Source organism: Triticum urartu, chromosome 5 (assembly GCF_003073215.2).
Source record: "Triticum urartu cultivar G1812 chromosome 5, Tu2.1, whole genome shotgun sequence".
NCBI lineage: Eukaryota > Viridiplantae > Streptophyta > Magnoliopsida > Poales > Poaceae > Triticum > Triticum urartu.
This window is the reverse complement of record NC_053026.1, coordinates 356,818,774-356,831,114: the sequence shown is the minus strand read 5'-3', so window position 1 is coordinate 356,831,114 and position 12,341 is coordinate 356,818,774. Positions and strand designations below refer to the sequence as shown.

Below are 12,341 nucleotides of genomic sequence, written 5' to 3'. Positions count from 1 at the left end.
TCTAGTGCATCCGTTGCATGGCAATACCTACTCACTCACATTGATATCTATTGATGGGCATCTCCATAGCCCGTTGATACGCCTAGTTGATGTGAGACTATCTTCTCCTTTTTTGTCTTCTCCACAACCACCATTCTATTCCACATATAGTGCTATGGCCATGGCTCACGCTCATATATTGCGTGAAGATTGAAAGAGTTTCAGAACATCAAAAGTATGAAACAATTGCTTGGCTTGTCATCGGGGTTGTGCATGATTTAAATATTTTGTGTGGTGAAGATAGAGCATAGCCAGATTATATGATTTTGTAGGGATAAATTTCTTTGGCCATGTTATTTTGAGAAGAAATGATTGCTTAGTTAGTATACTTGAAGTATTATTATTTTTATGTCAATATTAAACTTTTATCTTGAATCTTTTGGATCTGAACATTCATGCCACAATAAAGAAAAATTACATTGATAAATATGTTAGAAAGCATTCCACATCAAAAATTCTTTTTTATCATTTACCTACTCGAGGACGAGCAGGAATTAAGCTTGGGGATGCTTGATACGTATCCAACATATCTATAATTTTTGATTGCTCCATGCTATTATATTATCTGTTTTGGATGTTAATGGGCTTTATTTTACACTTTTATATCATTTTTGGGACTAACCTATTAACCGGAGGCCCAACCCAAATTGCTGTTTTTTTGCCTATTTCAGTGTTTCGCAAAAAAAGAATATCAAACGAAGTCCAAACGGAATGAAACCTTCGGGAACGTGATTTTCTCAACAAACGTGATCCAGGAGACTTGGAGTGGGCGTCAAGAAACAATTGAGGAGGCCACGAGGCAGGGGGCGCGCCCTCCACCCTCGTGGGCCCCTCGTTGCTCCACTAACCTACTTCTTCCTCCTATATAAGTCCACGTACCCCGCAAACATCCAGGAGCACCACGAAAACCTAATTCCACCACCGCATCCTTCTGTACCCGAGAGATCCCATCTTGGGGCCTTTTCCGGAGCTCCGCCGGAGGGGGCATTGATCATGGAGGGCCTCTACATCAACTCCATGGCCTCTCCGGTGATGTGTGAGTAGTTTACTTCAGACCTTCGGGTCCATAGCTAGTAGCTAGATGGCTTCTTCTCTCTCTTTGGATCTCAATACAAAGTTCTCCTCGATTTTCTTGGAGATCTATTCGATGTAATCTTGTTTTGCGGTGTGTTTGTCAGATCCGATGAATTGTGGGTTTATGATCAAGTTTATCTAGGAACAATATTTGATTCTTCTCTGAATTCTTTTATGTATGATTGGTTTATCTTTGCAAGTCTCTTCGAATTATCAGTTTGGTTTGGCCTACTAGATTGATCTTTCTTGCAATGGGAGAAGTGCTTAGCTTTGGGTTCAATCTTGCGGTGTCCTTTCCCAGTGGCAGTAGGGGCAGCAAGTTACGTATTGTATTGTTGCCATCGAGGATAAAAATATGGGGTTTATATCATATTGCATGAGTTTATCCCTCTACATCATGTCATCTTACTTATCATATTGCATGAGTTTATCCCTCTACATCATGTCATCTTACTTAAAGCATTACTCTGTTCTTATGAACTTAATACTCTAGATGCATGCTGGATAGCGGTCGATGTGTGGACTGTGGAGTAATAGTAGTAGATGCAGAATCGTTTCGGTCTACTTGTCGCGGACGTGATGCCTATATACATGACATACCTAGATATTCTCATAACTATGCTCAATTCTATCAATTGCTCGACACTAATTCATTTACCCACCGTAATAGTTATGCTCTTGAGAGAAGCCACTAGTGAAACCTATGGCCCCCGGGTCTATCTTCCATCATATTAATCTTCCAACACTTAGCTATTTCTATTGCCATTTATTTTACTTTGCGTCTTTATTTCTCTTTATCATAAAAATACCAAAAATATTATCTTATCATATCTATCAGATCTCACTCTCGTAAGTGACTGTGAAGGGATTGACAACCCCTTTATCGCGCTGGTTGCAAGGTTCTTATTTGTTTGTGTAGGTGCATTGGACTCGAGTGTGATCTCCTACTGGATTGATACCTTGGTTCTCGAAAACTGAGGGAAATACTTATGCTACTTTACTACATCACCCTTTCCTCTTCAAGGGAAAACCAATGCAGTGCTTAGGAGGTAGCAGCCACCATGAGGTATCTATGATAATTGCGATGAGCACAAGCCTCAGGCTCCGAATTTGGATGCCACCGCTACCAACGACAGAAAGAGAGGCAGAGCCTCCTGGAGCAACACCTCTTTTTGCCCAGACGATCAAGAGGGATACCCACCGCCGCTGCCATGGAGATCGCCATACAGCCACCCATGCTGACTGACATTCATGGTTCGAGCCACAGCTATCCCTCTGCATCACAACGCGCCAACCACAGTAGGAGCAGAAAGTCACTGCTTCCATTCCTAGCCTGGCATCAGCCAATAGGTGTGGACCCAATGCCTCCACCATAGAAAGCGCTCGCAACCGCCTCTCCAAGCAGACCCGGTGTATTGAGGGGACACAATCACTGACTACTGATGGAAACCGTCGAGCAAGCACCAGACCGAGCCCTCTGGTCCGCGACTCGTGCGGCAACCACGCAGGGTCACCACCATCACCTTGCTCCACCCGCCATGGCCAGGTCCCCAAATCGACATCCACCAGACGCCACAAGCTCCCACTGATCACCCACGCACAGTCGCCGCACAACAAGCACTCACCCCATGCCTCCTGCCCTGGAGCGAATGTCGCTGCCACCCATGCCTGTTGCCGCTCTACAACCCATGACGCCTTCGTGTAGCTAGGTCATCCCGTGCCAGCCTCCATAGACTGAGCGAAGGGGAGGAGATTCCCGCCACTATCAGAGCTTTGCCCAGAGGCGGCGACGGAAGGGGATGGGGGGAAGAGGTGTAGTTGGCGGCTATTAGTTTATCTCCATGGACTTTGGTCAATATTGCTTAGTGAAGGAAATATGCCCTAGAGGCAATAACAAAGTAGTTATTTATATTTCCTTATATCATGATAAATGTTTATTATTCATGCTAGAATTGTATTAACCGGAAACTTAGTACATGTGTGAATACATAGACAAACAGAGTGTCACTAGTATGCCTCTACTTGACTAGCTTGTTGAATCAAAGATGGTTAAGTTTCCTAACCATAGACACGAGTTGTCATTTGATTAACGGGATCACATCATTAGAGAATGATGTGATTGACTTGACCCATCCATTAGCTTAGCACGATGATCGTTTAGTTTTGTTGCTATTGCTTTCTTCATGACTTATACATGTTCCTATGACTATGAGATTATGCAACTCCCGAATACCGGAGGAACACTTTGTGTGCTACCAAACGTCACAACGTAACTGGGTGATTATAAAGGTGCTCTATAGTTGTCTCCGATGGTGTTTGTTGAGTTGGCATAGATCGAGATTAGGATTTGTCACTCCGTGTATCGGAGAGGTATCTCTGGGCCCTCTCGGTAATGCACATCACTATAAGCCTTGCAAGGAATGTGACTAATGAGTTAGTTATGGGATGTTGCATTACGGAACGAGTAAAGAGACTTGCCGGTAACGAGATTGAACTAGGTATTGAGATACCGACGATCGAATCTCGGGCAAGTAACATACCGATGATAAAGGGAACAACGTATGTTGTTATGCGGTTTGACCAATAAAGATCTTCGTAGAATATGTAGGAGCCAATATGAGCATCCAGGTTCCGCTATTGATTATTGACCAGAGATGTGTCTCGGTCATGTCTACATAGTTCTCGAACCCGTAGGGTCCGCACGCTTAATGTTCTGTGACGATTTGTATTATGAGTTATGTGATTTGATGACCGAAGTTTGTTCGGAGTCCCGGATGAGATTGCGGAAATGGCGAGGGGTCTCGAAATGGTCGAGACGTAAAGATCAATATATTGGAAGGCTACATTCAGACATCGGAAAGGTTCCGAGTGATTCGGGTATTTTTCGGAGTACCGGAGAGTTACAGGAATTCGCCGGGAGAAGTATTGGGCCTTATTGGGCCATACGGGAATAGAGGAGGCAGGCCAAAGGGAAGGAGGCGCGCGCCCCCATGGGTCCGAATTGGACTAGGGGAAAGGGGGCGGCGCCCCCCCCCCCTTGCCCTTTCCTACTCCCTCTCTCGTTCCCTCTTTCGTCTCTCCTACTCCGGAAAGGAAAAGGGGAATCCTACTAGGACTTGGGAGTCCTAGTAGGACTCCCCACACTTGGCGCGCCCCCTCTAGGGCCGGCCTCCTCCTCCCCCCTCCTTTATATACGTGGGCAGGGGGTACCCAATAGACACACAAGTTGATCATTGATCTTTTAGCCGTGTGCGGTGCCTCCCTCCACCATAATCCACCTCGGTCATATCGTAGTGGTGCTTAGGCGAAGACCTGTGTCGGTAGCATCATCATCACTGTCATCACACCGTCGTGCTGACAGAACTCTCCCTCGAAGCTCTGCTGGATCGGAGTTCGTGGGACGTCACCGAGCTGAACGTGTGCTGAACTCGGAGGTGCCGTACGTTCGGTACTTGGGTCGGTCGGATCATGAAGACGTATGCCTACATCAACCGCATTGTCATAAAGCTTCCGCTTACGGTCTACGAGGGTACGTGGACGACACTCTCCCTCTCGTTGCTACGCATCACCATGATCTTGCGTGTGCGTAGGAATTTTTTTAAAATTACTGCGTTCCCCAACACTTAGTAATTCCTTTTTTGAAAGTACGCCAATGGCGTGCCATATTTTTATAGAAGATATAAAGTTATCTACAAGAACTTGTGTGCAATGCGAACAACAACACAAGTGAGCTACAACGCCTACACCAACACCTAATCCTAAGCCTACTCTCTCACAGAACGGTCTTGTCTTGAGCTCGAACACTGAGTCCAGTCTCCTTCCATTTTTTGATCTCGTTCATGATGTGGGTGTGTAGCTCGTCCACGGTTTTTTGTTGGTTTGTCCAATTGAACACCCAAGCATTCCTTTGTTTCCAAAGCGACCAAGCCACCACAATAACAAACATGTCAAAACCTCTCTTTCCCCCACCCGTGAAGCTTCTTCTAGCTTGTACTTGCGGGTGAAGCACCTCCAAGTTCAGACCGTCGAGGCACTTGTGCCAAATCTGTCTGGCATATATACATTGTATGTGTATCTGCTTCACATTGTCCTACTCTTGCAAACACGTAAAGCATGCTGATGGTTTGTCTTGTAACCATGTCTAGCACGTCGATCCAACGTCCATATCCGATGTTGAACTGTCAGCCAGACGTGAATTTTGCATTTCAACGGTTCCCAGCTCCTCCATACGCACGCTACAAAGGGTACCCTCTCAATCCTTGACACAACCTGTTATACACAGATCGAGCCGTCAGAAGCGTCGGCCAGCCATGCGAAGATGTCTGGGGAGTTCGTATCCGGCGGGGAGGGAGGGGGGGCAATGACATGGCATAGGTTTTGGAACTGCATATGGGCTTTGAAAGTTAGATCACCCTCCACGTCCAGGACCCAACTGTTGTCCTCCAACGCTTATTGGACGCATGTACGTCTGTGACGAAAACAAGATAGGGGGAGTGGACAGAAATGTAGTCCTCGAGTAGCGAATAGCTGTGACGAGCCAAAGAGTTACTCCCTCCGTCAAAAAAACTTGTCTTAATCTTGTCTCTCAAATGGATGTATCTAACACTAACTTGGTGCTAGATATATCTATTTAAGGAACAAACTTTTTCAGACAGAGGGAGTACATCAGAAGATCCTAAAATCCTCTTTACGGTAGTCCATCGCCACAATTTTGTCGTATGGACATGTTTAGAATGAACCACAGGAGTATATTTTTTCTGCGGCATCTCTTTCGCTAGTCTTGCTCTCTGTATCGATCCAGAAAAAAACAACAGGAATTAAAGATCCGGGGCCCTGGCACGACACCTCACTGTCACTGACGTGCCTTGTGCACATGCGTCTGTTCACTGGATCCTCACAATAGCATGTAAAGAAGGCAAATGACAAGAAGGCGCGGATCACCAGACAAATTACTGAACAGATTAGCAACTGTACTCGCATTTGGATGCCATGAACATCTTACAAGTTACAATCACATCATATATGTACCCATTTTGTTGGAGATTAACATGTAAATGATGTATGGCTGTTCGTAGATCTCGATCTAGTCCATCAAGAGAGACAATACTGACAAGACAGCTCACCCAACTGCATTCTGATCTACGGCCAGCAATGCATGGGCACCGACGCATCAACCGCTCTTTCGTCCATGCAATGCACGTACTCCTACAAACTTTCTCCGTTGTTTCTTGAGAGGCACCAACCAATTTTTTGTTCTACATTTAAGCGTAAATAATCGAATGCGACAATTAAAACCTGACGTGCACAGCGCAATTGGATCGACAAATAATACGCCTCATGTCCATTATCAAGGACCAACCAAGGGACCATGGACCCGCAAATCTCCAGAACCACAGATGCAATCCTACTGTTTTTGTATATAAACAACAAACCCGAACGTGCTGCATCAGCAGTGATACGGACTAGCAAGCCCTGTTGTCTTCCACTACTCATCCCGGTCATGGCTTGCTTCAAGCTCAACCCCACGTCCGTCGCGCTCGCCGCAGCCGTCGCCGTCATCCTGGCGGTGGCGGCGCCGCGGCCGGCGGCCGGGGCGTCGGCGCACCTGCACGTGTACATGCACGACGTGATGGGCGACAGCGCGATGATGGTGGTGCGCGGCCCGCGGGGCAACTTCGGCAACACGGTGGTGATGGACGACGTGCTGACGGAGGGCACGTCGGCGTCGTCGGCCGCCGTGGGGCGCGCGCAGGGGCAGTACGTCGTCGCCTCCTCCAAGGGCGGGTTCGAGCTGATGGTGACCATGAACGTGGTGCTCACGTCGGGGGCCTACGCGGGGAGCTCGGTGACGGTGATGGGCCGCGACGACACCGGCGTGGCGGTGCGCGAGCTGGCCGTGGTCGGCGGCACGGGGCAGTTCCGGATGGCGAAGGGCTACGTGCTGTGGAAGACCGTCCGCCCCGACCTGCTGGAGCTCGACATCTACGTCAACCCATGAGCCACTGCCCACTCGGCCGATTCAACGTGCATGCGTCGGTGACCTCTGGCAACATTGCGTAAGTGTTGCACGTGGTCGTTCAAAATAAAAATGTGTTGCACCTTGTGTTACAAAGGCGCTACGTGGATGTTTGTGATATTGTTTTCCGTGTTTCTTTTATCTTGTCATTCTTTTTGTTGGTCTACTAAGTGCAACGGATTATGAGCACCTGTCATATGTGGATGCTGCTTGTGTTTGAATCAAATAAATATTTTGCAACTATACAATAATGATCAAACAAATAAATCATCGCTATTTTGAATTTTAATTCTCATATAATTACTCTAATTCATGTTTCATCCAATCAAATCTCATTTACTTCTATAAAGGATGGTGAGTACCCGCCTTCTTGGGGCTTTGCCGCGCTAGAGTGACATCCGCATTGTCCGTTTCACACGCGCGTGGCGCCGATGTCTCCTAGGCACGCTTCGTGCCATCTCCGTGGCTGCCCCGCCCTCGGCCGGTTTTCCTCGGGGATCCACAACTCGGTGACCTATTTCTATTCCTTCGGGTGGGTTGTGGGCGTGCCCGGGCCCACCTTCCTGTGGGGTTATCGTCGTGTTAGTGGGCGCCATATTGCGCGCTAAGCCGCCCATGACAGGTGAGCCTGGGCCAGGTTGTCAGCGTCGTTCGCCCCTACGGGGCTGCGTCACTCGCATACGCCCGACTCGGGGTGAGTGTCGTTCACCTCCCTCCAACACAATAAAGCAAAAGCGGGACATATAGTGTTTTACTCCCTCAATTTCTTTTCAGTTTGCATATAAGATTTGATCAAAAGTCAAACTTTGTAAAGTTTGACTAGCTTTGTAGGAAAAGATATCAATATTTATACTATGAAATCAATATTATTAGATAGATGATAAAATTAATTTTCATAACATATAACTTTTGTATTGTAGATGTTGATATTTTTTGTGGGGGCAGACTTCACCTTCATATAACGTAACCGTAGAAAGCTTTGCAACATGACTGATGTTACTGAAAAACTGTAAAACTTTCGTGCAATAGAGAGGAAGCTTTCAACGCCACATCGAAATTTTGGGGGAGAGAATACGTACGCCATGACCGATTGGAGAACTAGATTGAGCGAAGCGATGCTCTGACTTTCTTGCAAAAAAAAAAACGGTGCTCTGACAATCTGATCACATTTGATCGAACGGCAGCGAGCAAGGCCGATTCCCCGAGTGAATCAGCCGGCGGGACTGAAGTGTTTTCCTAAATTTTTTTATAAAGTTGGTCAAACTTTATAAAGTTTGATTTTGACCAAATCTTATATGCAAACTAAGAAGAAACAGAGGGAGTATCTCCTTGGAGAATCTGAACCTTAGGAAAATATGTGCCCTTATTACCATCGTCCCAAGACACCTACTTAGAGCCCCTACCAAGGGATTTGCCAGATTTAGCTCTGACAGTGATGGCCCATGCAGGTCCTGCTAGGTGATCGTCGTGGTTTGATGGAAATTCGAATCAACGCTTAGATCGGCTCCGGCGCAATCTTCACACCGGGACAAATGTTCGCCTTCGTCGGCATCACCTTTGTCGTCAGTCCGACTAGCCACGTTGGCCAGGTCAAATCCTTTGCTCCAGGCCTGATCGTAAGATACAACGACATGTCATGTTGTGTTTCAATATGTATGCAATTGTGGAGTAAAAAAGAGGAAAGCCAAAAATTTTGGACACCAATTCTACATCATCCATTAAAGCAACAACAGCCATGGTGCCCAAAAACCTCCCTCCTGCCCTATAATCGTTTTAGGGCAGCAAATTTTACATCTATTGGAGATGTTCTTATAAACAGTTGCTTAAGAGTCTGCCTCCCCTCCCCCCTCATACCCGTCACCGATCCTGCCTTGATGTTGTATGAATTGATCCCAAATGGCACATCCTGGTTTGCCAAGCTTTGCCTTATAATATGGTCCAGAATTCCCTAGGATGAATAATGCCAGGCTGCCAATACTATTATAGATCTGCGGAATATTTCAGGTTTATTCAGGATGTTGTGCATTTATTTTTTCCAATAGAACATTGCAGGTTTATTAGTTTCGTTTTCTTTTGGAGATAAATTAACAGGGCACTCTTTGGCAATAAATACTACTCCCTCCGTCCCATAATATAAGACGTTTTTGCAAGCTAACCTGTTTTCCTAAGAAATAAAGGGAAAAGAAAAAAGAGGAACAGTCCAGCCTTGGTCAGTTGGGCACACTGTATTCAGCAACAGGTGAGGAAAATGCAAACCCTTTTTTTCACAAACCATAAGGTGAAGAGAGCCTACAAATATTTCACTTCAACCTGAAGTGAAACCCATTGCACGTCGTATGCAGGTTGAAGTGAAATTTCTTCAGAAATCAGAAACTGTCATGTTCCTATACCTGTTTAGCATCATCGTATCTTACCTGATGAGCCTTCCTCGTATGTCGGGAAGCAAATTAAGAGAAGCTTCTATTTATCTAGTGCCAACATGGTCCGGGGGACTGTCCAAGAACAGCCCCTTGTTTCTGTCCAGTTGCCGATTGATCTTCGAGACCCGCAAAATCTGTGAAATAAAATGATATTTTAAAGATGAGACTTCTTTTAAAAATGAGAACAAAAATAGCTTCCTTTATATACAGTATAAATACAACAACTTTGAGTTCATCTGTGAAATAAAACCACTCTTAAATAAATTGATGTAAGAAGACTAGAAAGTACGTACTAACATATTAAAAATCTATTAACATCAAAGTAAAAAAACGATATTTTATTCAGTTAGCATATGCTATTTTATCTTCAAATGTTTTCAAAAGTCACGTTTGAGTTACCAAAATTTCTAGGACTGACAATCCATAGCTCTTTTTTTTTCTCGCTTTCTTTTTTTCATTCTTTTCTTGTGTTTGATATGCTGTTTTGCACTATTCTTTATCGAAATAAACCTAGCTAATATTTTTTGAACCAAATCATACAGCAAGCAGTAAAATAAACCAAACAAAAAAAATCCATATTTATTCCAGCATTACTTCTGGCTTTTCCTTACCCCAAGTTAGAAAATGATTTAAAGTAGTTATAGTTCACGAAAGGAGAGAGGAATATTCAGTGATTCCATCATTACCATGAGGGATCTTGCATCGGTCTGCACTTCCAAAGCAAAGTCCTATGTAACTTCATAATTCATACTACTGCTGCACTTTACAATCGAATATAGTATTACACTCAGCACCGGATACTGGTTGCTCGTTTTTTTAGGTGTGTTTCCTTGAGGAGTGCAGAACAATTCAACACTTCCAATTCCCTAAGGCCAATGACGCTGCTTGATGCAGCATTGTAATATTCAGTCCCAGTTGCCTTACGTTTCCAATATCAAACATGGATACCAGTGATACAGTTCGTAATATATTGGTATTAACAGTATCGTATCACTGGTTGGAGCAACACTTGAAAGTAGGGGTATTCATGCACAGTGTGGATGGTTTGTTCCAAATCCAGTGACTGTAGCTGTGTTGCTTCAAAAGCTTCCAAACTTGGTTAGGAAATGAAGACCACCTTTCTCATTAAATGGCTGGCAGACCTCATTTGGTTAGGAAATAGCTCTTTCCTGATATCTTTTTGAAATAATTATATCTCTGTTCGCTGTGCCCGTTGAACACCCCTACATCAGATAGCCTTGAGCTGGTACTTGAAAAATATACATGTTTGAGGAACAGACTGAAAATTGCACATCTAAAGAAATATCAAGCATTTGTCCTGAAAATATTCCATGTGTTTGGTCGCACAACTTAAAATGTGTTCCTTTTGTAGTGTCGTCTCTTTTCGTCGAATTCTCGTAAGTATGTGCATCTTTGCTTTATAGAAGGAAATAGCAGCCACAGAAAGGCATCACAAGGAGCAATTGGCTCACATGACCCAACAAAACAAATAACAGGAGCAGGGAGCAACAGCTGCCTCTGAGTGATACACGAAGCAATCTAACAAAAGAATTTCTGACATGGTAGCAGGGAACTACTTCCTCTGTTCCAAATTATGAGATGTTTTGGTAGGCTAAAATGGCCTAACAAAACGTCTTATAATTTGGGATGGAGGTAGTAGCCAATAGTCTTCATTGAGCTTTTGATGTTTGAGAAGTTCAAATCTAGGCCTGCGACAGTGTGGAACAGTTTTGTGCACCATCCTGTCTCCATCATTGTTCTTGCATGATTGCGAAATAACAAATTTTGCATAACATATTTTTATTGAATTACCATCTTACAGCGACATTATGTCGGAAAATGGAACACCGTAGAAGCTCCAAGCTTTAGGAAAAGACAAGCCAATTGCATTGGAAGAAATGACACTTTGCTCTTGGCAGCTTCTAGGAATAAAATCAGCACTGGAACAAGAAAAGCTGGCACTTTGTGGCGCCTTACAATCTTGGTAAAATCAGATGCACCAATGCTTCAACAGACTAAGGAACTGCAAGAGAAATTTCATCAGTTGAGGGGAGGCTTCTACAACCCAAAAGGCATGTCTGTTGTTACAGCATAAACCCTTTTGTGATCGTCTATAGGATCATAGCTAAATGGCTGTTCGTTCATAAGGGGAAACACAGGAACCCTGAGTTCAGATTCTTCTCCCAGAACTTGAACTCAGACCGGCATGGATTGGAAACTGAAGCGATCGAAGAGCGTGCCTAAGCTCAAGAACGGATCGCCTACGAGTCCGACTAAAGGTAATTCATTTGGTTGTCCACTTCCCTCTACTTTCCTTTAGTTTCTCCTCTCTTTGTTTTCTCTATGCAAATGAAACATATGTGGTGCAAAATGACTGAGATCAGAGATGATTCAGCTTGCCAAACCAGATAGCCATAGGATTTTTTTTTGCTTTTCTTTGTGCAATGCAAACTTGATACCGAAGCGATGCACGGAAACCAAGGAAATGTTTTTGGGCACAATCAGGGAGGTCAAAGAAAGTTTTCTTGGCCTTGAAAAACAAAGCAAGTTCTTTGTCTGGAGATCCCAAGGCAGCTTAGCTGTGCAGAATTCTGGCACCAGAATTCATCGTTTCTCTAATCTCAATGTTACAAAAACATGAGCTGTGCTGGTCCCTCCTGAAACTGAGATTTCTCATTACTAGTATTATTTTCTGGAGAAAGGTACTTTATAAAATTGGGGGAGTAACCGGTTCTGGTTTCCACGCTGGCAAATAGATCAAAATTGATATTTGATATGAATTGGGTGTGCTT

General features: G+C 44.5%; 1 protein-coding gene across 1 annotated transcript; it reads left to right on the top strand.

The window, feature by feature from the left end:
* The first annotated feature begins 6,549 nt into the window (after positions 1 to 6,549).
* Positions 6,550 to 7,325, top strand: LOC125508992 (dirigent protein 2-like). The gene has a single exon (XM_048673819.1). The coding sequence runs from the start codon at positions 6,614 to 6,616 to the stop codon at positions 7,109 to 7,111; it is 498 nt and encodes a 165-aa protein (XP_048529776.1). The 5' UTR covers positions 6,550 to 6,613; the 3' UTR covers positions 7,112 to 7,325.
* The last annotated feature ends 5,016 nt before the right edge of the window (positions 7,326 to 12,341 follow it).